The 13,835-nt window shown below is 47.4% G+C and overlaps 1 protein-coding gene across 7 annotated transcripts in view; it reads right to left on the reverse strand.

The window, feature by feature from the left end:
* Window positions 1–13,835, reverse strand: part of LOC100092558 (protocadherin gamma-C4-like) — a 129,029-nt gene that overhangs the window by 85,089 nt on the left and 30,105 nt on the right. Inside the window, exon 1 of one of the 7 annotated variants that reach the window (XM_029053297.2) lies at window positions 10,799–13,434. The exons of 5 other annotated variants lie outside the window; for them this stretch is intronic. In XM_029053297.2, coding sequence (XP_028909130.1) covers window positions 10,799–13,219 — 2,421 coding nt within the window. In that variant the 5' untranslated portion in view covers window positions 13,220–13,434. Of the gene's footprint in view, window positions 1–851; window positions 3,465–10,798; window positions 13,435–13,835 lie in introns of those variants that run through there. One more of the 7 variants, XM_039910533.1, reaches the window with a different exon arrangement.

A 13,835-nucleotide genomic window follows, 5' to 3' on the forward strand; every position in this document is an offset into this window, starting at 1 on the left:
TTATCACAAAATAATCCATATGGTTCAAGGGGAAACACAAGAAGAGCGCTAACATTCCTTTATTCCTATAGATTGAGTACTGATTTTTAATAGTCATCTAGTCGTTCCTTTCTATATCATTATCACTGTCTTTCTAACTCAGAGATGCCCCTTCCCCATCAAAGCACGGTAGGAAAAAGCTATTCTGTTTTGGGGATTCCAAAACCTCAGCTTCTACTATTTGGCTTCCAGCCTTTCACAACTGAAAGAAAGAAATTTATGGTTTATTCTTGCCATATATTATATTGTCCACCTGTGATGAGAGGGCCCTAGTTAAATTACAAATGCAATCAGTACCCATTATGGTTATTTTGAAAATGCCTTTATTAACGCCACAGTCAGTGGGATTTAATTATAGATAATGGTATATACCACAACTTTCAATGAAACCAGGGCTGATTGGAGATGCCAGTGCTCTACGACCTAATTCTACTTTTAGAGTATTTCGATTGAATTCCAACCAGGATCCTTCATTTAAATTTCTGAAGGAAAGTTATTAAAGAACACACCCAGAGCAGTCTTAAAATATAAGTTCTGAACGGTAAAGTACTAAAAACACTTCTTAAGACAAGCCTACTGCAGTTATCTGCAACATCTTTAATCATAGCAACCTATCTGCCACCTTTGGCAAGAATTTATTTCTTCATTATTTATTTTAAAAGAATTTTGCCAAAAATAAAAAGAGCTGCATTTGAAAAATAATTTCCTTTAAGGGAAAACATTAAAAATTCGACATTTATTCATGTGGAGTTGGGAAAAATTATTACACAAATCATCAGACTTCACCAAAGTAAATAGAAAAAGAAACTCACCTGCGGGATAGAATGGTCATCATTGACCACATTCAAAACTTCAGGCACTAACAGAGGTTCCTTTTTCTCACAGGTCTGCTGACTAATCAGAGTATCAGAGTAATTGGGCTGTGGAAAGATTAACTGGCTTTTCCGGGAGTCTGTGGTAAGGGATACCTCGTGGGAATAAGTCTGGAGGAAAGCTCGGACCCCGTCGATGCCCACAAAGTGAGAAGCCGGAACGCCCCCGAGGTACCCACTCGACGACTGCAGCAGCCTCGCAGCTCGCCATCTGCGGAGCCTCAGGGCCAACAGCACGATGATGAAGGCCAAGAACAGGCAGGACACGGCGGCCACCGCGACCACCAGATACAGCGTGAGATTGGTCTCGGGGTCTGTGGGCGTCGAGAGGCTGCTCAGATCCGACAGGATTTCCGGGATGCTGTCGGCCACGGCCACCGTGACAGTGACGGTGGCAGAGAGAGGAGGCTCCCCGTTGTCCCTGACAGACACCACGAGGCTCTGCTTGAGGGCATCCTTGTCCAGGAAGTTCCGGGCTGTCCTGATCTCGCCTGTGTGCAGCCCCACCGAGAAGAGGCCCGGCTCCGTGGCCTTGAGCAGGCGGTAGGACAGCCAAGCGTTCTGGCCCGAATCGCCATCCACTGCCACCACTTTGGTCACCAAATATCCCGGCTCGGCCGAGCGCGGAGCCAACTCCACCCCGGTGGAGCCGTCGGTGGGCAAGGACGGGTATAGGATCTCCGGGGCGTTGTCGTTTTCGTCCAGGACCAGCAGAACCACCGAAACGTTGCTGCTGAGAGCCGGAGTCCCGTCATCTTGCGCGATGACCAGCAGCTTCAGCTCCCGGAACTGCTCATAGTCGAAGGAGCGCAGAGCGTACAAGACCCCGGTCTCCGAGTTAATGGACACGTAGGAAGAGAGAGGCAGCTCCTGCCCTTGCTCTTCGCTGATTGAGTAAGTGATTCTTGCATTCTCTTCGGTATCAGGGTCCCGTGCGGTCACGCGAAAGACAGATGCCCCTCGGGGATTGTTCTCAGGAATGTAGATGGAGTAGCTCGTTTGTTCGAAGGTCGGTGGGTTGTCGTTTGCATCCGACACGTGCAAGGAGATATAAGTGTGAGAGGAAAGGGGAGGGGACCCTCGATCTGTGGCCTTCACGGTCACATTGTAATGCGAGACCAGCTCGCGGTCTAGGGCTCTATCTGTCACCAATTTGTAATAATTTCCGTAGGTTTTTTCCAATTTAAAGGGCAGATTATCAGGGATCGAACACGTGATGAATGCGTTTTCCCCGGAGTCTCGATCGTGCACGTTCAAAAGGGCAATTACCGTCCCGGCGGGAGAGTCTTCGCTGACTGAGCTGGTCAGGGAAGTGATAGTCACTTCTGGAGCGTTGTCGTTCACATCAATGACCGTAACCAGCACTTTCGCTTTGGCCTTGAGCGCACCACCGTCCTGGGCTTCTATCTCCATCTCATAGAATCCAGACTCCTCATAATCTAAATTTTCTAAAACAGATATGTCTCCCATTACAGAGTTCAGCTGGAAGATTTGGGAGGCTTTTTCATTCTTTTTCCGGAACGAGTATCTAATTTCCGAATGGATTCCCTCGTCCGGGTCCGTGGCGTTTACCGTGACCACCCGGGTGCCCATGGGAACGTCCTCCCTGACACTCACCTGGTAAACAGACTGAGTAAAGACCGGGGCGTTGTCATTAGCATCGAGGACACTCACACGGATGCGCACAGTGCCCGAGCGGACCGGATCTCCCCCGTCCAAGGCCGTGAGGACGAGGTGATGAACAGCCTCCTCCTCCCGGTCCAGGACCCGCTCCAGCACGAGCTCCGCATTCTTGTTCCCGTCCGCTCCGCTTTGCACATCCAGAGAGAAGTGTCTGTTCGGGCTGAGCTGGTAGCTCTGCAGGGAATTAGTCCCCACGTCTGGGTCATGCGCTTCCGGTAGGGGAAATCGCATCCCTGGCCCTGCGCTTTCACTGATTTTTACTTCCAGCTCTTCTTCTGGGAAGCTGGGTGCGTTATCATTTACATCCGTTATTTCCACTTCGACCCCATAAATATTAACTTTGTCTTCTACAAGAATCTCCACAGTCAAAACACATTTGGCGACCCCAGTACAGATCCGCTCTCTGTCTATTCTGTCTGCTGTTACTAAACTGCCGCTTCCGACATTCAAAGCGAAATGCTGCGTCCTACCTCTGGAGACAATGCGGACCCGGCGCTCCGACAGCTCCCTGGGCTCCAATCTCAGGTCCTTGGCCACATCCCCCACGAAAGAGCCTTTCTCCGCTTCCTCGGGAACAGAGTAGTGAATCTGCCCAGATCCCGTCTCCCACAGCGTCCCCAGGATCAAATAAAGCAGGACTCTCCAGCTGCAGTCCGGGCGTTTTTGCCGAGATACCATAGTCGCCTTGCTTCTGCTTATCTCCGGTTCCCAGTCCGGTTCGGGATGTACCGATCGGATTTGCCGTCTCTGCTACTCGGAAGGATCGGACTCCAGGATATGAAGGATCGGAATTTCAGTGTCCGGGTAACCCAGGAACCCGAGCGCACTGGGGCTGGGCTTTGGGCTGTATTTCAGCGGGGGAGGGCCGGAGAGCTCTCTCGCTGCGCTTCTATCCCTCGGTGGTCAACAGCGGCGCCCAGCGTCAGAAAGAGGAAATCCATATCCTTTTGAACAACGAAGGCCTTTTTCGATTCCTTTCTCGCAGTTGCTGACGAGCTCCTCCTACTGTTTCCTCAGGCGCATCTTTTATAATTGGGACAAAATTAGTGAGAAGCACTACGTGCATCCCCTGTGCACAGTTATAGCGCAATAACTACTCTCGAATTCGTGAATGAGTGACGGAATGGATGAATCCATCGGCGTGCCTGTTATATCCACTTTTCCAAGTGAAGGCTTTTAGCCACTTTTCACATTCCTTGATTTCCCGTAAGGGTTTTCTCTGAAAATTGAAGCTAATATCCCGGATTGGTTTCCAACGCGACAGAGGACTCCATTTCCTCTATGATTACCAGCTCAGTTCAATGTAGCAATCGTAACAAAAGCCATTTATAATATAATATGATGGCATTTCTTTCGCGGTTACTACGTGCGAGGCACTGTTACCTTTACCTATTTCTTCAATTAAATCATTGAGAATTGGAGCTGAGAGAAAATCGGGCAGCCCCATTCTGTGAAGGGAATCTTTACCACCGCCATTTATTGAATGTGAGAAACAACTTGCAAGTTCGCTATTTTTTTTCTAAAATGGACGACAGAACAAATTCCTCTGTAAGCAAACTAAGTAAATATATTCCACAGGAAAAAACCCCACCATAACTCGAAGTAGACACAGGAAGTTACGGAACAATCTACCAAATGAAGAAGAATGGCATTACGACAATACAGAAATTTACAAACTCACCTGGGCAGAGATAGCGGGGTCGCTCAAGATAGATTCAAGATTATTTTCTGACTCCTTGGGCATCAGAGCAGAATGGTAATCCGATCGGATTTCTCCATCCAAAGATTTTTGGCAGTTGGGGCTCAGGAATGTGAATTCTCCTTTGCCCCGTTCCGATGTAAAACACAATTGATATGAATAAGGCAAAGTACCTTCTTCGTAATTTGGAGGAAAAATGGGCCCCGCAGCCTGGGAATAAAGAGCCGGCTGCAAACAGCTAAAAAAACCGGGTTTACTCGAGTGGTGGCAGCGCATCACGATGGCCAGGATGACCGTAACGAGGAATAAGACTGAGATTAAGGCCAAAGCCAAAACCAGGTAAAACTGCAAATCGGTCTGACTGGGACCGGGGGAGGAGCGGTCGCTCAGTTCAGGAAGGGCGTCCTGCAGGCTGTCGGCGAAGACCAGGTGGAGAGCCACGGTGGATGAGAGGGGAGGCTGGCCACCATCCCGCACCGCCACGAGCAGGCGGTGCCGGGATGGGTCCCCATCAGCCAAGGCCCGCGCTGTCCGGATCTCTCCGGTGCGGAGTCCCAGGCTGAACAGCCCGGGATCGCTGGCCTGCAGCACGTGGTAGGCCAGCCAGGCGTTGGGACCAGAGTCCGCGTCCACCGCCACCACCTTGCTGACCAGGTAGCCGGGCTCGGCAGAGCGAGGCACCATGTCGAACAGGGCCGAGCCGTCGGGCCCCAGGGCGGGGTAGAGGATGCGGGGGGCGTTGTCGTTCTGGTCCACGATGAACATGCGCACGGTCACGTTGGCCCTCAGCGGCGGGGAGCCGGAGTCCTGGGCCTGCACGTGCAGCTCGAAGGCGCGAAACTGCTCGTAGTCGAAGGAGCGCTGCGCATAGATGTCCCCGCTGTGCGAGTTGATGGACACGGACGAGGACAGCGGCAGTTCGGACTCGGAGCTGTCCAGCAGGGAGTAGGAGATGCGGGCGTTACTGTCCAGGTCCCGGTCGGAGGCGCTGACCCTGAAGATGGAGGCTCCAGGTCGGTTGTTTTCCGGGACATAGGCCAAGTAAGTAACTTGGGGAAATACGGGCGGGTTGTCATTGACATCAGCGATAAGCAGGGAGATGGTTTTGGAGGTGGTAAGAGGGGGGTTTCCCCTGTCGCTGGCTGAGACTGTTATATTGTACTCCGCCATCTGCTCTCTGTCTAAGATACTGTCCGTCACGAGTTTATAATAGTTCTTCGAGGAGGAAGCGATTTTGAAAGGCACACTGTTTTGTAACCGACATGTGACCTCCCCATTGTCTCCTGAGTCCCGGTCACGGATTCTGATCAACGCTATCACCGTCCCGAGCTCAGAATCTTCAGGAATGGGACTGGAAACGGATGTGAATGTTACTTCCGGTGCATTGTCATTCTCATCCGAAATGTCTATCTGGATTTTGCAGTGGGAAACAAGCCCTCCTCCATCTTTTGCTGCTACACCCATTGTGTACTTATTTATCTGTTCATAGTCCAAAAAGTCCTTCGTAGTCATTTCCCCGCTAACAGGGTCCAGTTTGAAAACCTTTTGGGCGTTTTCTTCGATGTTACTGAAGGAGAAGGTGATCTGTGCATTGACACCCTCATCTCGATCAGTGGCTTCCACTCGCAGGACGGGGGAGCCCAGGGGCAGGTTTTCCCGCAGGTTAACTTTGTATACATCCCGACTGAACACGGGAGGGTTGTCATTACCATCAGTGACGTTGATCCGGATCTGGGCGGTGCCTCTACGGACTGGATCTCCCCCATCCACAGCCGTCAGAACTAAGTGATGGGACCTCCGCTCCTCCCGGTCCAGGGGTTTATCTAATACTAATCCCGGGTATTTACTGCCATCTGAGTCCTCTTTGACTACCAAGGAGAAAAACGGACTGGGGCTGAGCTGATAACTCTGTAGGGAATTGATCCCAACATCTGGATCTCTCGCGGGTTCCAAGTCAAATATAGCTCCGGGAAGGGAAAATTCATTCATTTCGAAATCAAAATACTGTATTTTGAATAATGGTGGATTGTCATTTATATCCTGGATCACAACACCAACATGGAAGACATTTAAGGGATTTTCTACTACCGTTTCCAGCTGTAGCTCGCACAGCGCCCTTTCCCCGCATATCTGCTCTCGGTCTATTCGGTCGCTGACAAGCAAATCCCCGCTCTCCGCGCTCACAGCAAAGAGCTGCTTCTCGGTATTAACCCGCAACTTCCTAGTTGATACGTCTCGGAGATTAAGTCCCAGATCCCCAGCCAAGTGCCCCACCACTGATCCTTTAGCCATTTCCTCGGGGATCGAGTATCGAATCTCCTCACCGAACCCCCGGCACAACAAAAGCAACAAGGAGAAAAACAGTACTTGCAGTCTGTCTGCCCGGCCTCTCTGTACCCGGATCGACCCCATTCCTCTCGCTCTCGGGTCCCCTTCTGCTCCGGTAATCCACAATTCAAATCCCAAAACAGTGCTAGATTCCAGTGGGAAAGGAGAATTGTTGTTTCCAGTTTGTTCGTCTGGGAATCCGTGTGTTTCGGTGCGGACGGGGGTTCGTGAGCTCGAGTGAGAATGTATGCCGTTCCTGCGTCGCTGTGATAATGTGTAGGGAATTTCTTGCAGGAATTTCCAACAGATCTCCGTTTCCAAGTCTAACTCTCTGTGGCCGACAGCGGCCCCTGTGGGCTCAATTCCGGAACTGCATCTTATTTCTTCCAGGAATATGTATTTAAATATAGTAAAAGAGAATACTTTTTTTTCTTCCTATTAATAAAGCTATCCTTAGAAAATTTCTTTATTCCTTGTTAATGTTGTCCATGAGGTGAAGTTAACCTAGTTTTTTTTTCCTGCGCATTATTAATGTTGTTACAATAAAGGCTTGCGAGGACATCTTTTCTTTATAATAGTTTGGGCAATTGGACACTACTCACTGCGATTAATAGAGAATTTATGACATATTCAGCCTGGAAGCCTGAGTTCCTATGAGTTCTGCTATTACAGATATGGATGGAAGCCGTTTGTGTGAGACCGTCTTCAACACATTTCCGTTTTTCAAGTTAAATAATGATAGTAATTCCTTAGAATTTCTAAGACCCGTTTAGAAAGTTGGGTCTTCAGGTCAATGAGGAATAAGGATAAAATGTTTAAAAATTTGCAACAAGCTCTCCAAACGTCTTTCAGTTTAAATCTCCCTGTCATCATGGAAATTAGCCCACCCTTCCATAAGGGATGTTTTGCAATTATTTAAAAAAAACTATTTTCACTTCCACAGTACATATGAGATGTACTATTCTTGTTGCACCGTATTCTAGATTATATCATGACACAGCTGCCTCATGAGGCATCCAGAAGAACCTCATTAACCTCACCAAAAGGTAATTCTTAATAATAATAATAATGATGGTATTTGTTAAGCGCTTACTATGTGCAGAGCACTGTTCTAAGCGCTGGGGTAGACACAGGGGAATCAGGTTGTCCCACGTGGGGCTCACAGACTTCATCCCCATTTTACATATGAGGTAACTGAGGCACAGAGAAGTGAAGCGACTTGCCCACAGTCACACAGCTGGCGAGTGGCAGAGGCGGGATTTGAACTCATGACCTCTGACTCCAAAGCCCGGGCTCTTTCCACTGAGCCACGCTGCTTCTCTAATACTAATACCAATACCTATCAGTAACGCTCAATCATGCAGTTATTTTGCCAGTACCTAATGATGTTCACATTAAACTTCGTTGGTTGGGTCATGGGAAAGTCACAGGGAAACACAAGTTCAATTCAGGTTTACTAGCAGTAGACCTTTGGGGGATAAGAGTGATAGAAAGACCAGACCATCAGGAGGTGCTTTTCTTGAACAGAGTTTTCAGTGAGAATACCAAGTGGAAGAATCACAAGAAGAATGGAAGAATGAGGTGAGGCAGAAAATAAATTATATAGCACAATATCAATCAGTCCTTCAATATACCTACTTTGGAAAGACCTGTCATCAAGTGATGCATGAAGGTCTCCCTGAAATAAATCATCTCTGAAGATGAAGGAGAATGCAAGGTAACAACATATGATGGGTGAGTCTTCCTCAAGGAACGATGGATGAGCTTCAGTCCTGATGCTACAGGGCTGAAAATCTTTTTTTTATTTAAAGATTGACATAGGTTAAAAACATAAAGATATTAAGAGAATCATAACCAAGTGTTTCAGTATTGTTGCATTCCTCTATTTTGCAGACTGAATTTGTCATGCAGGAATCTCACCTAACTAAAAAAGCAGGCTTTGGGAATCAGGATTCTCCCAAGTAACAAGTGTCCACAAGACAGAAATGGCTCAATAAACCCTGGAAGAACACCATACCCTATTGCTTATCAGGGAATATCTTCGGTTCTATTTGCATCACTGACCACTTGTTGTTCATACTCATGGTACCTATAACTGTTCCTGGAACAGCATCAGAATACCAAGACAGAATCTGATTCTGGTGTCATTCTTATTGGTCCCTAAGGGGGAAAATATCTTCTTACTCTACAGAGTCATAGATGACAAAAACTTTAAACCACGTAACTACTTAGCACTTTCTGTGAAATCTTGAGTTTACTTTGAACTGTAGCATATGTCTACAGATTAATCAGAATGAAAGTGAAAATATACAGAATTCCCAACTTTTATCTCTAAATAAAGGTTGTACTCTTTTCTTTCTTTCTTTTCATTGAATTTGTTAAGTGTTTATTCTGTGCCAGGCATTGTATGAAGCGCTAGGGTAGACACAGACTAATCAGGTTGGACACCTTCCATATCTCACATGGGGCTCACAAAATTAATTCCTATTTTACAAATGAGGTAATTGAGGCCCAGAGAAGTTAAGCGATTTACCCAAGGCCACAAAGCAGACAAGTGGTGAGGTGGGATTAGAAACCAGGTTCTTTGATTCCCAGACCTGTGCTCCTTCCACAGCTGCTTCTACAACTGAAAGATACAGCTTTCTAGGAAATAACCTCCTATTTGATATACTTTGAAAAGTAGAGATGAATTAATGAAACAAAAAAAGACCACCACGTTTAAAAACCAACAAGTCATTTCCTTTGCCAATTCCCAACTTAATCAACATTAAAGTAGAGGTACTGAATACAGCTCTATTGAGATGATTCTAGGATGACCTTCTTTTGTAAGTTTCTCAAAGTCATGGGGTTGACCCGAGATGGTAGTTGCAAAATAACATTAAATTATATGAAATATACAAGGGGAAAATATACTTCATGGTGAAATAAGCCTTATAGTTCAGAAGGATAAGTGCAGAGAGCCGAAATTCTCTTATTCTCAAAGATGAGGTCTGATTTTAAAGCAATACTCCAGCCATTCTTTTCTGCTAATGATCAATTTTTCCAACTTTATTAACTTCATTTCTCAACAAAGCACAATGGATAGGAAGGAGCTACTCTATTAAGGATCCATGAACATCAAATTTTAGATAGTTGACTCCCAGCCCATCTGTTCTGAGAAGAGTTTGTCTTTTTCTCCTGCCCACCTTTGGCAAGAGAGTCTTGATTAAATTACATACTATTTTCCAATACCCAATTTAAGAACTTTCTAGAGAGTTTGGAATTATTGATATTTCAAATGTAGTCAGTGCAATTTAATTATAAATGATGGAATGCCCCGAACCCTTCAGTGATAGGAAGGATGTTTAGGCATTACTCCAATCCTTTACTTCATGTTTGATGTAATGTTACAGAGGTTGAGTCTAGCTACAGTCAAGTTCCATCATTTCTATTTCTGAACTAAAAAAAATTAAAAAAACCCAACCTAGGACACGTTACACATATATGTATTAAATATTAGACTCCTAAAGGAATAAAGACGCTAAAAACATCCAACATCCTCCAACGAGTTTTCCCATTTAACTCTCCAGTCACGGCAACGCTTCAGCCACCTCTAGCATTTACGTATTTATTTATTTATACACTCCCCAGTATTTATGTAAATATCTGTATCATAGATTGAGTAGTCAATTTAGTGTAAGCTCTTTATGAGAAAGGAATGGATCTTGTACTTGAACTATACTTGGCCTAGATGTTAGTAGAACGCATTGCTCTCAGAGTGTACTCAGTAAGTTTTTCAGTATATTACTAGTAAAGGCTGAATTGACCTTGGCTCAAGAATCAAGCAATATCTATTTCTTAGAAGTGAGATAATGTTCTCCTGTTTAGAAAGAAAGCTGTAAAAAAGTGATCCTTCCCTATTTTTTTTAACTAAGTATAGAAAATGTATGAGCGATTGCAAATATTAGAATTGACTTTACTTCTAACGGCAAGCAACAAGAAACAGGAAATAGAAATAGGGTGCCTCTCAATGATTTTAAAAGAAACTCCCTATTAATCATTGGAAAGGTCATTAAAAAGAAAAAAACCTTCATTCATCATAAAAGATTATAAATCCAAATAAATTCATGCAGAAATGAATAAAATTAAGTAAGCAAATCGGCAGACTTGACCTAGGGAATTAGAGGAGAAAACTCACTTGCAGGACAGATTGGTTATCTTTGATGGCGTTCAAGACCTCAGGCACTAACAGAGGCTCCTTTTTCTCATAGGTCTGCTGGCTAGTCAGAGTGTCAGAGTAATTGGGCTGTGGAAAGAGCAACTGACTTTTCCGGGAATCCGTGGTCAAGGACACCTCGTGGGAATAAGTTTGAAGGAAAGCTCGGACCCCGTCGATGCCCACAAAGTGTGAGGCCGGGACGCCCCCGAGGTACCCGCTTGACGACTCCAGCAGCCTCGCAGCCCGCCACCTGCGGAGCCTCAGGGCCAACAGCACGATGATGAAGGCCAAGAATAGGCAGGACACGGCGGCCACCGCGACTACCAGGTACAGCGTGAGGTTGGACTCAGGATCTGCAGGCGTCGAGAGGTTGCTCAGATCTGACAGGATCTCGGGGATGCTGTCGGCCACGGCCACCGTGACAGTGACGGTGGCAGAGAGAGGAGGCTCCCCGTTGTCCCTGACAGACACCACGAGGCTCTGCTTGAGGGCATCCTTGTCCAGGAAGTTCCGGGCTGTTCTGATCTCGCCTGTGTGCAGTCCCACCGAGAAGAGGCCCGGCTCCGTTGCCTTGAGCAGGCGGTAGGACAGCCAGGCGTTCTGGCCCGAGTCGCCATCTACTGCTACCACTTTGGTCACCAGGTATCCCGGCTCGGCTGAGCGCGGAGCCAACTCCACCCCGGTGGAGCCATCGATGGGCAAGGACGGGTACAGGATCTCTGGGGCGTTGTCGTTTTCATCCAGGACCAGCAGAGTCACTGACACGTTGCTGCTGAGGGCCGGGGTCCCTCCGTCCCGCGCCATGACCTGTAGCTTCAGTTCTCGGAACTGCTCATAGTCAAAGGAGCGCAAAGCGTACAGAACCCCGGTCTCTGAGTTAATAGACACAAAGGAGGAGAGAGGAGGCCCTTGGCCGGACCCTTCATTGATGGAGTAAGTGACACGTGCGTTCTCCTCACTATCAGGGTCCTGGGCGGTTACGTGGAAGATGGATGCGCCTCTGGGGTTGTTCTCAGAAACGTAGACGGAGTAGGCTCTCTGCTTGAAGACTGGAGGGTTGTCGTTGGTGTCCAACACTTGCAGGGAGATGTGAGTGTGTGCAGACAAGGGTGGGGATCCTCGATCTGTGGCCGTCACAGTCACATTGTAATCTGAGACGAGCTCTCGATCCAGCACTCCATCCGTCACCAAAGTATAATAACTATCAACTGATTTTTGCAATACGAAGGGTAGATTATTAGGGATGGAACACGAGATGAGACCATTGTCGGCGGAGTCTCGATCATGAACATTTAAAAGGGCAATTACGGTCCCTGAAGGAGAGTCTTCACTCACCGGATTGAATAGAGAAGTTATGATCACTTCCGGGGCATTATCATTCACATCCACCACCGTTACCAGGACTTTCGCTTTGGCCTGGAGACCACCCCCGTCCTGCGCTTGAACCTCCATCTCATAAGATCCCGACTCTTCATAGTCCAATGAACGCATAATTGAAATGATCCCCGTCTGGGGCTGCAACTGGAAAATCTGGGCCTCTTTGTCTTCTATGTTATGGAACGAATATGTCACCTCTGCATTGGATCCCTCATCGGGGTCCGTGGTGTTTAAAGAGAGGATCCTGGTCCCCACGGGAGCATCCTCCCGGACCTTCACCTGATACACAGACTGAGTAAATTCTGGCGCGTTGTCATTAGTATCCAGGACTGTCACGCGGACACGTGCAGTGCCCGAGCGGACCGGATCTCCCCCGTCCAAGGCCGTGAGGACGAGGTGGTGAACAGCCTCCTCCTCCCGGTCCAGGACCCGCTCCAGCACCAGCTCCGCATTCTTGGTCCCATCAGCTCTGCTTTGCACATCCAGAGAGAAGTGCCGGCTCGGGCTGAGCTGGTAGCTCTGCAGGGAGTTCCTCCCCACGTCCGGGTCCCGAGCGTTTGGAAGAGAAAATCTCGTTGCTGGGGCAGCGTTTTCATTTATTTTTATTTCTATTTCTTTTGCCTGGAATCTGGGTGCATTATCATTGATATCGACTATTTCCACCTCTACTCCGTACAGCTGTACCTTATCCTCAACCAAAATGTTAAAATTCACGATACACGGCGATGTTTGAGCACAAATCTCCTCTCTGTCTATTCTGTCTGAAGTCACTAAGCTGCCGCTTCTGACATTCAAAGCGAAACGGGGCGTCCTACCTCTGGAGACAATACGGACTCGGCGCTCCGTCAGCTCCCGGGGCTCCAGTCCCAGATCCTTGGCCACATCCCCCACGAAAGAACCTTTCTCCGTTTCCTCAGGCACCGAATAGCGGATCTGTCCGGCTCCAATCTCCCACAGGGTCCCCAGGAGCAGACAAAGCAGGGCTCGTCCGCTGCAGTCCCAGCGGCTCTGCAGAACTGCCATGGCCGCCTCGCTGTTCAAGTCTCTTCTCTTCTAGGTCCAGTTCGGGCTTTACTTCTCCTCCTTCCAGGATCCGGGGAAATAGGTTTTCGGAGGCAAATTTAGATCCCTGGAGTGTTGATGGATGCGCGTACGCGCAGCCCGAGAGTCAGAGCGTTTCTATGAAGGGGCAGTGCTTTATGACGGAAAATCAGTGCCGCCTGGCGGAGTGGTTCTCATACTGAATTTCTCTTCCTGATTGGTGAACAGCGACGCTTAGGGTCTGAACGAAATATTGCACCCGCTCTGCTTTCTGAAATATGTCGGTATCCATAGATTGAGGTGTTTCTTTACTGGGCAGTATCTTATATTTTAATTGATTTCTATCTTCATTATTCATTGTATTTTTCCTAGCAAGTATAGTCTGAGTTATCTCTCGCTGGCCCACGTTTTTTCTCTCTCTCTCGCTCTCTCCCTCTCCTCCAATTTAGAGCAATGCTATTGATTCTGGAACACCAACTAGCTCACTACAGGGTTCATTAGGAGTTTTGATTTCATTGCTTGAAGCTAATGAGAAACTAATATAGTGAAATAGATTTATATTTGAGACTCAGCTTCGTATTTATGCAGTTCAGAGAAT

This window comes from Ornithorhynchus anatinus, chromosome X2 (assembly GCF_004115215.2).
Source record: "Ornithorhynchus anatinus isolate Pmale09 chromosome X2, mOrnAna1.pri.v4, whole genome shotgun sequence".
Lineage (NCBI taxonomy): Eukaryota > Metazoa > Chordata > Mammalia > Monotremata > Ornithorhynchidae > Ornithorhynchus > Ornithorhynchus anatinus.